Source organism: Podarcis filfolensis (assembly GCF_964270895.1).
Source record: "Podarcis filfolensis genome assembly, chromosome: Z".
Lineage (NCBI taxonomy): Eukaryota > Metazoa > Chordata > Lepidosauria > Squamata > Lacertidae > Podarcis > Podarcis filfolensis.
In genome coordinates this window covers 35596141-35612905 of record NC_139617.1, presented here as the reverse complement: position 1 = coordinate 35612905, position 16765 = coordinate 35596141, and the positions used below count along the sequence as shown (strand labels likewise).

At 45.1% G+C, this 16765-nt stretch overlaps 1 protein-coding gene across 3 annotated transcripts in view; it reads right to left on the bottom strand.

Moving 5' to 3' along the window:
- Nucleotides 1-9654, bottom strand: part of BARHL1 (BarH like homeobox 1) — a 33358-nt gene extending 23704 nt beyond the window's left edge. For all 3 annotated transcript variants that reach the window (XM_083596533.1, XM_083596535.1, XM_083596534.1), the window contains exons 1-2: nucleotides 8397-9654; nucleotides 813-1035 (exon numbers count right to left, since the gene is read on the bottom strand). In XM_083596533.1, coding sequence (XP_083452659.1) covers nucleotides 813-1035; nucleotides 8397-8859 — 686 coding nt within the window. In that variant the 5' untranslated portion in view covers nucleotides 8860-9654. The remainder of the gene's footprint in view (nucleotides 1-812; nucleotides 1036-8396) is intronic.
- Nucleotides 9655-16765: the final 7111 nt, after the last annotated feature.

The window sequence follows — 16765 nt, the reverse complement described above, 5'->3', positions numbered from 1 at the left end:
TTGTGTAACCAAAAAACCTTGCACGCCTTTACTGTGGTACCTTGGAAGAGCTCTGTGTAGCTTAAAAGTGTGCAAGTGTCACTGCGGCATTGAAGCTAACTATATTAAAAATTATATTTTATTAGGTCAGGGGAGGGGAACCTGGTCCTTTAGATGCAGTTGGACTCTGATTCCCATCAGCGCCAGCCACCACGGTCAATGGACAGAGATGATGGGAGTTAGAGCTGGAGTACAAGGGGGGTGGGGTTAACTCACCCAAATGCGATATATATATATATATATATATATATACACACATGCATCTTTCAAAACTAGATTCCTTCAACTAAACTGAAGCAGAAACATAATTTTTCTCTCTCTGTTAATTACTTTCGTAACAGCTCGAGTTTGTGGATTTGATTTTTTCCCGTCCAATGTTGGGGAGGCACAACATTTTGCCAAAGAAGTTTAAAGTAAAGGATGACATTTTTTATTATTATTATTATTATTATTATTATTATTATTATTATTATTAAAAAGAGTAACCACACCCTTTCCTCTGCTTTTTGCAACCCCTGAAGTAGGCTCTCCCCCCAACCTTCACCCAAAGATTTAGGATGTCATCCAAAACAAACTTTCCTGCAAGCGACAGGATTTAATTTTCGAGCATAAACTTGCATAGAACTGCGGTCTTCGAAAACCAGAGTGGGAGGAACAATACACTTTCCCAGGGTAACTAATCCGAAGTAAGGGAGGTGAAAGATGCCCCGCCTCCTCCTCCTCCTTGCCTTGCCACCCACCCACCCCCGCTCTCTCCCCCGCTCTCTTTTTACCTTCTGTTCTGGTACCAGGTCTTTACTTGGGTGTCTGTGAGGTTGAGGGACGCAGCCAGCTCCATTCTGTCCTGCACGCTCAAGTATTTCTGCCGCTCGAAACTCCGCTCCAGTTGGGCCAGCTGGTGATCCGTAAAGGCTGTGCGGGCCTTGCGCGGCTTTTTCAGCCTCACTGGGGGGCTCTCTCTGGAACTGGAGATCTCTCTGTCCCCTTCTTCTTTCACTGAGCAGGGGGGAAGGGCGGAAGAGAAAAGGCGTTGCCACAATCAGTGCAGACAGATTAGAAGGGAACGTCCCCTTATCAAGCGCGGGAGGGAAGACAAGTAAAGAGACCAGACGCCTCGGCGAGGGGCGCCGGGCGCTTGCTCGTTTCTCTTGCGCGGGCCCGCGCCCCTTTCTATGAGATCCCTGTGCCTGTTTACTCGGAAGTAACTTCCATAGCTTTCTATGGGGCTTCCTCGTCAATGAAATGTGGATAAGGTTGCAGCCTTAAGATCCTTCTTTTAGGTATGTTTACTCAGAAGTAAGGCCCATTGATAAGTCAAAGAAGTCCGTTCGTGAGCCCAATTAGGAACAGCGTAACTGTATTCTAAACCGAAGGTACTTGATTTTCATGAGAACTAGCTACTTAAATTCGAGATACCCTCGACCTGAGATACTGAGGAGGGAGAAATATATCAATATATACCAAGATGACAATAAATTTAACTACACACACAAATATCTATATGCATGCGTACACATTATTTATTTTATTATTAAAATTATTTATAGCCCGCCCAATATCATATCGACCTCAGGGCTGGGTTCACAGTCGTCGGCGTCAGCGATCCAGTTCAGCCTGATTTAAGTGCCAAAGAGTTAAGCAAGCCCTTGAAACATTTCCCCTTAAAATTACTTATTTATTCAAACATATTTCTAGTCCCCAAGCCTTTTAGTGCAAACCCTGAAATTAAGGGGATGTCACAGCTTAACTTTAGGTGCTGCCCAAAATGTTCTTCACTGAATAATATATAAATATTGATCTTAAAGGAAAGATCCAGCCTGGGAAGACATTCATACAAACTATCCCCACCCCCGCTTAAATAAAATAAACTCGGTGTTCATTGTGTCATTCTGGAATAGATTGCACTGTTACTTCCAGGTAAATACGGGTAGGATCGAGATGCGCATCAGAAATGCCAGGAAACTACTACTGAAGTTAGTTTTTTTCACAAAATATAGATTGCATCCTTCGGGCAAACGGATTTTTTTTTTTAAAGAAGTCCAGACAACTAGATAAACAGGAATAAACATATGGGCTTGAGATGGAGTCTCAACACGATCCGTACAATTTACTCACAAGTAACAGGGAAGACGATAGGCAAGGAAACGCCACTCAACCCAATGGGAGTTGTAAAACATGCCTAGGGTCGGGATATACGAAACGAACCTGGAAATTTTAGAAAATATCTTATTCCTAACAAAGAGTGTCAAAAATTATGGGATGCCGGATTTGCACTCTGGTTTAAACAACAGGTACAGTACTTTAATTCGTTTTAACTGTGATCTGTAGTCAACGTTACCCATTACAGTACTCAGGCGGGACCCACTGAAATTAATGAGAGTGACTAGATCCTTTGATTTCGGTGAGGCTACTCAGAGTAAAAACTAATTGGAGACAGCTCTGATTTTGTTCTCTACAATGGAAATAAATCCGAGGTTTTTGCAACTGGAATTAGTGATAATCTGAATTAATGAATGCTAAAGTAAGTAACACACCACCCTAAATCCATACAGATTCAACAAAGCCTTTGGGTTTCAGCCAGCTAAATTCTACTCAGAGTAGACCCATTTAAACTAATTATTTTCAATAGGTCAACTCTGAGTAGCACTACCTTTGCATACAACCCAGAGAAATTTCGGTATCTGAGGCAAACGAGTCTTCCTTTTGCGGGGTTAAAAGCAGAGGAATAAACCAAACAAGTCAAATTGAATTGAATTTTAAAATTGACATTTTAATCTTGGTTTGAGGGTACCCGCGTTGTCCTTCTGAGGACGCAATGCGGACAAAACTGAGCACTTTCAAGGGCGCCAGCCTGGTTATGCACTTCTACCTGGGAGTAAGTCTCAGTGAAGTCAATGGTGCTTTCTTCCCGGTGAACACACTGCCCGCCTCCCACTGATTTCAAACCAGAGCGAAGCACGTGCTGTACGGCCCCGATTCTGTGCACGTTTATTTGGGAGCGAATCCCACCGAGATCTGTCAAGCTTATCTCGAAGTAAACGTCAGGATAGGACGCAGCCTAAACCCCCTCCCCAATATTTACTGCAACCCTAAAATGCCTTGTCAGAAGTAACCCTCACTGAATTCCACGAGAGTTCCTCCCAGGTAAATGGGTAGAAGACTGCAGCCTAAACGTGCGTCATTTTAGTTGCTTGAGAAATGTCCCAGCGAGTTCTAAGGGATTTATGCCTCTATCAGTGTGCTTGGGTCTCTGACTTTTCTTAAAATTAAAATTTCCTCGTTTCCCCCACAAAATCCTTATTTTCCTCCATGGTTTTATTGACTGGGTTCCGCGCCCCCTCCCCAGACTTTCTCACCTCCGCTGACAATAAAGTTTCCATCCCTGAACAGTAAGCTATGCCACCCTACCTGGGTTTACTCAGAAGTAAACCCACTGAGTTTAATGGAGCTGACTCCACCAGGTAAGTGATGTCGGATCGCGGTTTTAAATGTTGAGAATTATGACAGCACCCAGATTTTGTTGCTTCAGGGATTAACTCTGAAAGAAGTCGGGGCTGATCAGCTTCCTCAAATTCATAGAGAAACTTCCAAAAGAAATGGTATTACAGTTGTTGTTGTTGTTGTTAGTTTTGGGATAAAACTGGCATTAATCCATGTATTATTGCCGCCGTCATCACTACATTTGAAGCCCGCCCTTGCTCCGAAGAGTTGCGTGTGGTATCCAACTTATCCTCACATCATCCTGCGAAGGAGGCTTGACTCAAGTCCTACCACAGAGGCCTGACTCAGGATTCGAACCCACAGCAGCCCGCTAAAGACGACCACCCCAAAGTAGGCGTTCCTGAGGCTTTCCATCCCAAAACAAAACAAAAACAAAGGATCGCTTATCTATCCAAGGAAAAAGAACAAACGACTCCCTTCCCTCCTTTCTCTCTCCAGATATTTTATATATATTGAGAGGTGCAGACTTCCCCCTTCCCCCCCCACCCCCAAACAGCAACCCCCCTCCCTCTCTCAAGGCACATAAAGGAAAAGAAAACTGCCTCAACTTTCTGGGTTGCCCGAAAAGAAGGCTTTCGGTAGAGCTAGGTCACAATTGGAGCGCAGCCCATCTCTCTGATTGATTCACAATACATTTTGTATATATTCGGAGTAGGCAGGGAGCCTGGTGTTTGAACGGGCAACTGAACCCAATAAGGGCAGTTGTCAAATAAAAGTAGCAAGGGAGGTCAAACTTCTGCCTTCTCCCCTCAGCTCTGATACCCCCCCCCATTATCCCTTTCTTTCTACGTTAAACAACAGCGAATTTAAAGTGGTTTCACACTGAGCCATTGGAAGGGGGTACTAGATATTGCCAGAAATCATTAGCGCTCCCCTCTCCTTCCTTCCCTTGAACACAGATTTACTTTTCCCCCAGATCGCACGGGAGTCAGTCCTGTTCAATCTGGATTGAAACCGATTCCCCCCACCCCCCATGGTGCAAGACATATCCCTTTCGATAAAAAGGGCATTTCGGATTGATGGAAAGCAAAAATAAAGGGTGAAAGCTGGTAACTCTGAAAGAAATGGCTACGGCCTGCAGTTCCTCCCCCCTTTCTCTCGCCCACCCCCTTTATCTCTGTTCTTAAAGAGATTATGTTTATCTATAGGGTGGGGGGAAGCTGGCTCCGGTTTATATAAATTGGCCGCATTAGCTTTTTTACAGGGGTTTATGGTAAATTTCATTGTGGCAGGGTTTAGGAGCGACAAAGCTCAGCCTCCACGCGCGTTGATTTCTCTCTGTAGGAAGACAATAATCCACTTAATTGAGCCACCAGGGATATGGGAAACCCTTCAACCAGAAACCGAGTCCAGATAGGCATGAATATCTCTTAAACATGAGATGCTCTTTCATTGATGGATGGAAGGCGCAAACAAGTCTGTTTCTTCTCCTCACCCCTCCTCTCTTTATAAGAAATAAAGGGGGTGTCCTGGAATCAGTGGCACTGACCTCTACAGAATGTTTACTTTGGGGGGGGGGCGGGCGGGCGGGCGGCAAATAAATGAATTTGATATTTGGAAAGCTAAATAAGAAATCATTCCCCTCTCTCTCAAAATAGACCCCTCTTTAGGCTTTGATGTTTAGCTTAGACTAACTAGGGGGCTAGGACAGAGAGAAAGTTGGCGCTGTGTACCTGAGGGAAAGGTGGGGGCGTTAAGGGTAGGGCCGTCGCTCAGCGGTTAAGCACCCGCTTCGCTCAATTCCTGGCATCTCTCCATGGAGGGCTGCGAATTATCTCGTGTCTGAAACCCTGGGGAGGCGCTGCCAGTCAGTGCAAAGAACTGTGAGCTTAGGAGGAAGAACCTATGTTTTTAAGGGTGATGCTGTTGGCAGAGAACCTGATTCTGGAGTTGTGATGAGGTGGGAAGAGGGGAGAAGAAGGGAGAGACTGAGAAAGTGGAGAGAGGGGTTTGAGGTTCAGGGAAGTTCCTCTGAGGAAGAGGGAGAGAAAAAGGAAGGGATGAGAGAGAGAGAAGAAAGCGGATGAGAGAGAAGCGGGGGAAGAGAAAAGGAAGAAAAGGAGAAATAAAATAAATGTGAAGAAGGAAACACCTCTTGATGTTATAGTTCCACGCTTCTAACTATATCCTTGATGTGGCTCTCACTGTAGCAACTCGGCCTTTAAAAACAGCAAGTAAAGAGCAAAAAAAATGTTGAATGGTAATGTAAAATGCTTTTTGGGGGGGCGGTATATGTTTGTGGCTGAAATCCAACACAATTTACGGTTGGGGCGGGGGGGGGAAATGAAGAAGGTTTTAAAAAGAATTTCCGTCTCTCTTTCTTAGCAACTGAAATTTTAATTGGTTAATGGGGGTGGGATGGGGGGGGGGTTGGAAACAGAAAAGACCTGGACTTAAGGGCAGGAATTCCCCAGTGGGGGACCCTGCCTGGGTCCAGAATACCACCTGCTTTTTTCTACAGGCCCAGCTGTTAATCCTGGATGCGCCCACAAAATTGGAAAAGGAGGAGGAGCGCGTGGCCAAGATCCGGGCCTTTTGTATAAACAGGCCGAAGATGGAATTTTACTTTTTATATTTTTTTTTTTAATGTTATTGGTTTTATTTTATTTAAATTAAACCTGCATTTACTGAGCATGTTTACGAGCAAGGAAGCTACGCATTGAACCTCGCGTGCGGGAGTTGCTTCCGAGTAAACCAGCTTCGGATGCGGCTGCAAGTCGGAAGTTTTGACCGCGTCCGCGCAGAAGTGAGTCCGCTTGAGTTCAATAGGGTAAAGGGGTATCTGGATCGCAGCCATGCTTGGGAGCCAGCCCCACTGAACAAAGTAGGTCTTAACTTGCAACACAGGAGTAATCGCGCTATTCAGAGCTACAGGAAAACCGCTATTGAAAGGGATGGCCTCCCTCGATCCAACGACCTGATCTTTACCTGGGCCGCTTTTCCATTCTGTCAGTTTCTCCTTCCAAAGGAAACATAAAACCCACCAGGAACTGCAGAGGTCTAGCTCGTTGCAGATCCTATTCTGGCCTGGAGGAAAAAAGAGCTTCCGTTTGGAAGTCTCATCCTGGGCCGCGTTGTTTACTCTGCATCAAGCCTCCTAGATTTCAGTGAGATTTGCTCCAGAATAAAGCTGCGCCTTTTTCCGTTCCACGCAACTATGTCTGTTTCGGTTCCTATCCGGCATTTCTGTATATATATCTATATCTCGGAACAGGCTTTCTTCCTGCTTTCAGTGACTTCTGTCTAAGGCGACAAGCCAAACCGCAATGCTTGAGAGTAAGCCCCCCCCCCCCCGCCCGCGCAACTCAATAGGATCTTACTTCTGAGTTGGCGTAGTTAGGTTTGTGCTGTCATTAAACTCCAACTCAGTCCAATCTTACGGCTGTTTCACTGGTAAATTATTCTCCACCGCCCTGGATATCAGCTGGACTTACACGCGAGTAACCACGCGGAACTAAAGTCTTACGGAGTGGAAATTGAACTCATTGACGTCATGGGGGGGTTGCTTCCAAGTAAACCTGAAGAGGAATGAGGCATTAAATCTCTTGAGGGTGTTACTTCTCATGGCGAGGTGGGGCAAATGGCGGGAGGAAATGACCTGGACCGGGTGGCTTTTGCGGTTAGAAAAAGCCGTATTTGTCAAAGAAAGTAAAAACAATTATTATCAGAAGGAAAGTCATTCTCTGGCGAGCACCCCCACCAACTGTGAAACTGAAGACCTGCTTTTGCTTTCGACGTCTCTGCAAACACCAATGTATTTAATTTCGAGCTATTTCCCATAGCAGATTTTTTTTCCAAAAGTTGTCATTTGCTTAACGGGACTGGCGCCATTCAAAGCCTCCTCGGCCCAGTGAACTAGGAGCTTGAAGGTCGCCGCTGCGTTATTACGTGTTCTCTCGTCGAAAAGTTTTCTAGGGGGGGGGGCAGACTCAAGGGGAACCACCGATCATTCAAGGGATGATTACGAATGATAGGAAATCAGATAGAGGCGAAGAGGCGAAGCTTCTGTACTGAGGTTTGGCCTTCTTTCTTATCTGCCTGACAACTTGTATTGATCTGTGTGTCAAAAATCATTCGTGTCGCAACCTAACGAATTTGATAATATTGGTACCCCGTCCATCTCATTTCAGTAAATCCAGTTTATATGGAGTGGGGTCAGAATGCCTTTTCTCCAGAGTAGAATCAACTTTAAATCAGAATGCAGACCAGAATATCCTGGTGACTATAGAAACACTCGGGCTGCAACCCTTATACCCACTCTCCTGAGAGTATATCCAATTGAGCTCAATAGGTTTTGCTTCTGAGGAGACATGGAGGAGGATCGCTGCCGCAAATAAGATGGAAATAACAATCGAAACAGGCAAGTGGTTGGGTTATGCGGAGTTAAATGCGCAAATAAAGAAGTTTCGTATTTATCTCCGCCAGGTTCTCATATTAGCTTCCTTCCCTCCAAATATAATATTTTTAGCAGAATTCGGAGCTTTACAGATTGAACTGACGACAGAAACAAACAAACAGAAAAAGAGGAAATATCCCAAATCAGGCCAACCGAATGTTATCCTGTCCTTCATCCTCGAACCTTCCGAGAGAGAAAGAGAGGGAGGGAGTGGGGATAAGAAGAACTTGCATGTCCACATGCACCTCTGAATACCAGATCCCGAGAACTAGCAACACGCGGGTTTGCTGTCCGGAAGCCGCTGGTGAGCTAGATCGACCAGCTTTGGTTCTTAGGAGATACCCCAACGGGAAGCGAAAACTCTATTTGTATGTGCGCGCGAGTGTTACTTGTTCAGAAATAGAGGGCTCATTCAGAAATCAGCAGGCGCTGGTATGGAGTTAGGAGAAACTCTCCTTACCTTTGTATTCTGTGTCCGAAGAGGAGTTGCTGCTGTTGTTCTTGTCCATCTTCTCCCGGAAGTCCTCTCCGGATTTGGGGGGAATCCGAACCGGTGCCTCCTGCGCGCTCTGTCCATTGCTGCTGGAGTAAGGGGCGCAGGCTGCCAAAGGCTTGCAATCGGCCAAGATGTCCCTGATTAAGAAGGAGGAGGTCACTGTTCTGGATTGTGAAGGGGCCAAGATTTGCCCCGCTTGGAGGTGAGACTCCAGCCCCACTGCCACGCCTTGTCTCTGGGCTACTGCTTCCAAGCACTCCCTCCCGGGAGAGTGGGGCGACGGGCAGCCGCTGCTGATTTCGGAGCGGGGACTAAGTTCCAAGGGGGAGCGTCCTTCCCCCATGAGCGGTTCCCCTTTGGGCACGGCGGGGCTCCCGGCTCGGTGGGACAGGATGGAATCGATCCCAAATCCGTTGGCACCTTCCATGCCTTTCAGGGTGACATTGACCAGCCGGTGTCCGGATTAGGCTCGAGAAGAAGAAGAGCGACCTTGGAACTGCGGGATTTCGGATCCAAAGTTAGTGCAGCAACAATCGCCGGTCCGTATTACGATCCAAGGCGCTGTCCCTCTTGAAAACCTGCAGTCAAGCTAGCTGCAGAGATGAGGGGAAGGAGACAAGGGAGAGAAAGAGGGGAAGGGAAGACAGGAGCCAGAGTAGGGGTGGCGAAAGTGAAACTTTGCTTGCAGGGAGAAAGATCCCTAATCTGAACTATTCGCAATCGCCACCGCTAATCATAGATCCATCAGCCCTAAATTATAGCAAATGACTTAACCAAACAATGAACTTTTAAAGAGTCCATAACAAGATTTTCTTTTTTTAAAGAGCAGTGAATGAGGCAAGCGAGAGGCACGGATTACAGAACGAAGAGCGAGCTCTCCTTTTCGTACCAGCGCCTAAGGAAAGGGAGGTTTCAGGACCGCGGACAGCGCAGGCGATCTGTGTTCGAGGTCCGTCTCTGCTCAAGAAGGCGAACGCGCCAAAAACGGCAGGTTGGAAGGACGTTTCAGCACCTTTGAAAGCGCCTAGACTGGAGGGTCGGGACCGCGGCCGCGCCACCGGCTCCCATGGTCGCCTTCCGAAGCCGCCTTGCCTGCAAAAGTCCCTAACGTTGGAGCCGAAGTAGGAACGCCGCGTTGCTTTCAGGACCAAGGACAGCTCAGCTCCGCCCCGCGGAAAGTGCTTCCCTTTTTAATCAGCGCTCACACCTCTCAACTTGCTGGGTTTAGTTTGGAATTCTTCTTCTCCTTCTTCCTCCTCCTCTACTTTTTTTTTTAAACCAAGAACCCAAGTTCACGTGCCTCACTGCCTCTCTCCTGATTGGCTGGCCAGCTTTTAGGGTGATGTCACACACATGCCACACACCAAGGAAACTTGATCGCTCCTCGGTTTGATTAAAAGAGACACTGAATTAATTACAGCCCAGATCCAACTGTTAACCGGCAATTTCCACCCTGTTTCCTATCATTACGCCACTGATGAAGTTCTAAATAGGGTTATTAGCAATGCGGTGTGCGTGCGTGCGGGGGAGATCTAGTGTGTGTGTGCGTGTGTGTGCGTGTGTGTGTGTGAAGTTGGGTGCATTTTTAAAACTGCTTATTTTAGGTTCACAATTAGCTGAATCATTGTCTCCCTTTATGCGTGCTGATGAAAGTTTTTTTTAAAAAAAAAATATTACCGTGTGCGCGTTTTCACAGAAAAAGGATAATTATATAAGGACTCAGCAAAAGCCAGGCAAGCGATTTTTAATTTTAAAAAAAAACAAACTTAAGCTCTTTGAAATTGTTCTAACATTCCCCCACCCCCACCCCCGCCAAAAAAATTTCCATTTGGCGCCCTTACCTTTTCCTCAGCAAAACATTTTCTGTAATCGGCGACACTCTATCTGGCCTAAATTGGAAAGATTAAGAAGAATCCTATTGATTATTGTATTCTTAAAAGAGCGAGCGAGCGTTGAATTTCGCAGCTCTATGTATTGTTACTCGAAAGAAAATCCCCCGGACTGGGGTTGGCCCCAACTAAGTCGCTTTGGATTCCAGCCTTAGCTGGTGTTTTGTAAACGGATGGTAGATGCTTCGTGGTTTGTGTAAGAATTAAAGCTACGCGTATACGCGTTTACCTGGGAGTAAATCCCACTGGACTCAGTGAGTCTTGTTTCCAAGTAAATGCATACGATTTGGCTGTGTTTATTGGCAGTGGCTGGTTCATACGGTGGTAATAATACTTGAGGAAAAATCCAAGATTTTGATCCTAAATTTGAACTTAGGAACGAAGCATTCTCCGACAAGTAAATGTATTTATTTAGTTATTTATTTTTGTATCCACACATTTCATTTGCACAGATGTTCTGTTGAACCCAGAGTGGCATCAATCACACACCAATAACAAACACACGGTCGGTTTGGAAAAGATAAAAAGTCCCAAGAATGTCAAGGGAACTTGTTAAAAAAATAATAATAATCGGGAAAATTTCCAACCTAGTTTGTTGAAGTTATTGACACTCTGGTGGTGAATTCTCAGTTCAGGATTCTTAACGAGATGCCCGTTCATTTGAAACCAAGAAGGCTTTACTAAGGGACTAGAAAAGATCCAGTTGCGTCGACAGAAAATAAAAAGATCTGTGGGGTCTTTTACTGTAATTTTTAGATGTCTTAAACTGAATTTAAGATTGGAGGAGGACCACTTCCATTCAGATCATCGCTTTCTTCCACGTTTTGAGATACCGGTTATACACCACCAACCTTAACTACGGCCACCCCTTTTTTTACAGCCTTGGAACCGACTACGTTCCGGGGCGCTTTCCTCTCAACTCCACTTCAGAAGGCGCGCCTGAGACGCCGCCACGTCGCTCAACCTCTCTGGAAGACAGCTCGAAGTCAACGAAAAATATGGCTACATTAAAGTCCAAAAGAGCCTTTGCGTGTCCGCCCCCGAATAATATCCTCTCAGGAAAGAGACATCAGATCGGCCTTCTCTGGCCTGATAAAAGACCTACCGGATTCTCCCAGGAAAGTTCACACGCATAGAGATTCCAACGCATTTTTAAAGGGGATGGAAAAGAACAGTAAAGGCATGAGAGGAAAAGGGCATGTTTTTGGGAGGACCTGGATTGTTAAAACGAACAAATAAACAAACTAACAAACAATAATAATCCACGGTAGAGCTTTTATGTCTCTAGGGTTGTAAAACACACATCGAAATGAACACCAACCCCCCTGAAATTGACCAGATCCCAGAAGGAATGAATCCTAAAGCAGTCTCCCTCTCTATATAAAAAGGGTGATTTGTGTTGCTGTTTCCTGCCCACAGGCCAATCCGAGCAATGTTTTCCCAAGGAGTAAGTCTCGCTAAATTCAATGGGATCATGGCGGCGTTAAAGCCTCCTGAGTTGACGTGCAGAGTATCACTGAACCCTAAACCTTCCTGGTTCTTAATAGTGTTTACAAGGAAGTAAGCTCCATTGATCCCAAGGGCCATGCTCCCCACTAGAACTTAGGGAGTTGTGTTTTTTTTAAGTCAGCAATCCTAACTCCACTTACCTGAAAGTAAGACCCATTGCATTCAGTCAGACTTACTTTTGAGTATACGTGGTTAGGATTGCGCTGCAAGGCCTCGCTGAGACGTACTAACAAGTGCTTAGAACTACAGCCCTGGATCCGATCGTGTGCTATGATATTTCTATTTGGCATTCACCCCCAGGCTGTTATTTTATTTCGGTCCCCACCCCCCACCGCCCAATTCTCAATTTATCTTTTTTAAAAAACATTTCCTTTCTTCCTCTTCTCTCAATTTATCTTCCCCTTCTTTCTCCCTCTTTTCCTCTGGACTCTCCGCCTCTCCGAGACGGTCCCTTTCGACTCAGCAGCTTGCGAGCGGCCGCTGGAGCGGCCGGGGAGGCGCTCTCTCGGCGGGAGTTGAACTCTTTCCCTAGAGGGGGGGCCCTAGGACGGTTGCAAGCTGTCGGAGGGCGCGGGGAGGAGGAGGAGGGGAGGGAGGGGGGGGAGCCCGGCACCAACTGACGGGCTGTTGGAAGTTTCTGCTCAGACTTTTTTGTTCCTGCAGACAGACCCTCCATCCATAACCCCTTAACACAATAGGAAAAAGCGCGCGGGTGTGTTGATCCTTCCTTGTCTTGTGGAGGGGTGTGTATGTGTGTGTGTGTGTGTGTGTGTGTGTGTGTGTGTGTTCGTGTGTGTTCCTACATTCTGGATCTGCCCTTCCAGCTGAATCACGACCTCCGCTTTTCAGCTCCCCCTTGATCCACAACGCAGTAAAATCCACAAAGCCACGCCTTTGAAACTGACAAGGTTTTAATAAATTTCAAAGCTGTAACCTAAGCTTTTCTTGATGGCTGCATTTAATCGTCGTCGTCCCCACCCCGCTCTCTCTCTCTCTCTCTCTCTCTCTCTCTCTCTCTCTCTCTCTCTCTCCTGTATCCTTGCTGGTTGAAAGTGGATCACATGAGCCGCTTGGGAGGGCAGGATGAGACTCAGCCCGAGGAACAGGATCTGAGCAGAAACCACCGTAGCTCAGTGGCAGAGCACCTGCCTTGGAGACGGAAGGTCCCAGGTTCTAATCCTTAGAGCCGTCTCTAGGTAGGGCTGGGAGGGATCCTGCGCTAGATCCTGGGAGGGAATACTGAGCTAGATGGACCAATTGTGGCACTCGGCCAGCTTCTTCCTATGTTCCTATTTATAATCCTGCACTTCGGATTCTTGGCTCCGCTGTTGTCCTGTAAATGAGACTCTTTTCTTAGGGACTTTGCTCTTCAAGGAAAGCAAGTTAAGTTGTGGCCTGGAACTGTAAGTTTCGTGAGGAAATAAAAGTGTAATCCATTTCAATTTTTGTTCTCCCCAAAGAAAAAAGGGAACGTGAACAAGACGTTCCCCAGCCAGCTCGGGACTCAACCGTCTTCAAGGCACTTGCGATAATAATAATAATAATAATAATAATAATAATAATAATAATAGATTTGCTTTTATAAAGAGGGTGCGTGTGCCAAAATTCCCTTCAATTCCCTTATACGCACCAAATAAAAGCAAATATTTTCCGTTGATTTAGCATATTTCAGTCCTTTGGACTTATACGTGAAGTGGTTTTTTTAAATATATAAAGTAAATAATTTTTGATTTTTTGGAAATCCTCTTCCACCCCAAATGTCATTAGGCAGCACAACGCGGTCTCCCCAAGTGGCAGTTCAGGTTAAGGAACTTTTCCGACCGCAGGAGTTTGCAATTCTAGGCGCATCTAATTAGAAGTAAGTCCCATTGTATTCAATGGGGCTTACTCTCGGAGTACGTGGGTATATTTAGGACTGCAACCTCAGAGTCTAACTGAACTGCAAAACTCTTCCGGTTAGTGACCGTTCCTGCACCTCACGCTTCCCCCCTGCCTAATCTTATATACCGCTTAGTACTCTAAATGGCTTTAAACAGGGTAATAAGTTGTTAGCGTTTCATAAACTACCTCTTTTTACTTACTGCACATAATATTCCTCTTAGTGGGTCTTACTTCTGAGTAATAAGCATCCGGTATATATGGTATTATAGTACTAATATACAGGGTAATTAGCAGAATGGGATTCTATTGAGGGGTGGGGTAGAGAGTTATCTTTTTGTGAATCCTTATAGACTGGCTATTAAATAGGTGTATATTACAAGTTTATCATTATCAATATTTTCATCATTATTACGTTTACTACTTGCCCTTCAGCAGGTTCCAGGAGTGGTTACAACAATTTAAAATCGAAAAATTAAAAACAATTAAAACAGATTACAATCACAGGTATAGGGTGTGAGCCCTGCAAACACAAATATCAAATGTATAGTAAATGAAAATATATCACGACATTTGGTCCAGTGCCAAGACTTCTCCGATGTGTGGAGGAGTCATGTTAGTGATTATAGATTTGTTCCAGTCCGGGCATGAATGAGAAGGCGCCCCCTCCTTTTTCTAGGCTAGACAGGAGGCCAGCTAGGCTAAAGCTCTGCACTCCTGGTGGAAATATTTTTCTTTTTAACTGGGAACGACCAAGTCAAGGACTTCTCGAAAAGAAGTTCTACTTGCCTGGGGTAGACAGCGCCAGGATCCCAACAGACCGAGAGCTGCTTCGGATGTTGTGGGGAGGGCCATAGCTCAGTAGTAGAGCACCTGCTTTCTATGCAGAAGGTCCCAGCTTGTCCCTTGTTCTGACCGTTTCCAGTCAGTGTAGACAGTACCGAGTTAGATAGAGGAATGGTCTGACGCGATAGAAGGCAATTTCCTTACCTTCTTGTATGAAGAGGAGAAACAGCAAAAGAAGCAGAAGTTGAAAAGTAGGGGAGAGGAGAAGAAAGAAAACGGGGGAACAGAAGGGAGGGAGAAGGCGGGAGGAGGAAGAGGAGGAAGAGCAAAGAAGTGAGGGAAGAAAGAAAAAGGAAGGAAGCAGGGAAGGGAAGCTGCTTGGGACTGAGCAAACTACTCATGGCGCTAGTTCTCAATGTCCCACTCCAGTGTCTCTCTGGGTCTTAAAAACTTTTAGGCTGCAACCCGAGAGCCCTGACACTTATTGGGACTGACTTCTGTATAGAATGGCATGGTCAGATTTGAAATCACTGTTAAAGATCTGATCTAAGAATGCTCATCATAACTCAAGTCATTGTTTTTGTAGCCTCCAGTTCTCCCAGTGGTGGGAAAGTTCAGGGACAACTTTACACAGTCACTTTCTCTGCAAGGAGAGAGTTTTGAAGACCCCTGGGTTTTGGGAGGGAAAGTACTGTATTCACAAATGCACACAAGGCACCATCCATAGGAAATTGGGAAGGTGCCTTATTACAAGTCAGACCACTGGTGCATCTAGTTCAGTGTTATCTAAGAACATAAGAAATGCCCTGCTGGATGTTTTCACAGTGGTCAAGCAGATGCCCTAATGCAGTGATGGCCAGACTTGGCCCTCCAGCTGTTTTGGGACTACAACTCCCATCATCCCTAGCTAACAGGACCAATGGTCAGGGATGATGGGAACTGTAGTCCCAAAACAGCTGGAGGGGCCATCACTGCCCTAATGTAAAGCCTGGTAAGCAGGGTCTGAGCACAAGAACATTGAAGCATTTGCTGCCTCCAGCAGTAAATAAAGGCAAAGCATAGCCATCAGGGTAGCTAGCAGCCATTGAAAGCCTTACCTTCCATGAATTTGTCCAATCCTAATTTTTAAAGCCATCCAAGTTGGTGGCCATCACTGCCTCTTGTGGGAATGAGGGTTTTTTTTATTTAAAAAATAATAATTCTTTGTTTTTGGCAGTTCTTGCATCTATAAGTAGCATTGAGTATCATAACAGGAAAAGGCAGAGTATAAATAAATAATCAAATAAATAAATATATTATAATAATAACTAATAAGGATTATGGTATATTATCCACCATCAAAAACCATGATTTAAATCTCTCCTCTCTATTTGTCTCACTATCTAATTTCTGAAGCATTAAACGGCACTTCTGACAAGTTTGTTCTAGATCTTGGAAGGAAGCAATTAATGACCAGAAAACATATATTTATTATAGTGACTAACATAACAGGGACTAACATTGCAATGACTGTTATAACAGAGCAGCACAATATCCTAAAAACAAAACATTTTTGGTTTCCATCTTCAGCTGCTGCGATGTGCATCAAAGGGCATATTAGCCAAAGTGCCACCATATCTGGTGTTCCTTGATTTTTTATATATATATATAATAAGAACCTCCCTCTCACAATTTCTGCGTGTGAGAATGTGAGGGTGGAAGTGTTGTTTTTCAAAGCTAAAGAATATGTTTTTATTATAATGTAGCATTATCAGATTGTGTTATTTCCAGAGGGGTTGCAAAAAAAAAGGGGGGGGGGATGTACGGTATGTCTTGTGACTCCTGAAAGATTAACACATTTATTAAGGCATGTAAGCTTTCAGGGACTACAAATGTAGACTATGTTACGTTGTGTTTCAATAGGTTCAGAACAGACAAATTCATAATCAGCTTATGGAATTCATTCCCACAAGACAGCCACTAGCTGATAGCTTTTTTTTTTTTAAAAAAAATCACATATATTAATGGAGGATTGATCTATATATTTCTATTAGCCTGGGATCATTGACTGAAACTTCCATATTCAGTGGCAGGGTACCTCTGAGAAGCAGATTCTGGTCAAGTGGGGTGGATTTAACTTTTCCTGATATGGGAGTGACTTCAATCCTTTTCATCATCTTGGTTTAAGAAGCTTGTGTAGCACAGTGACCAAGGGACAGAGGAATGAGCTTTGAAATTGCTGTTTGCTCCATCTCTGCACTTGCCTTACCTTTCTTACCTGCAGTATGGTCG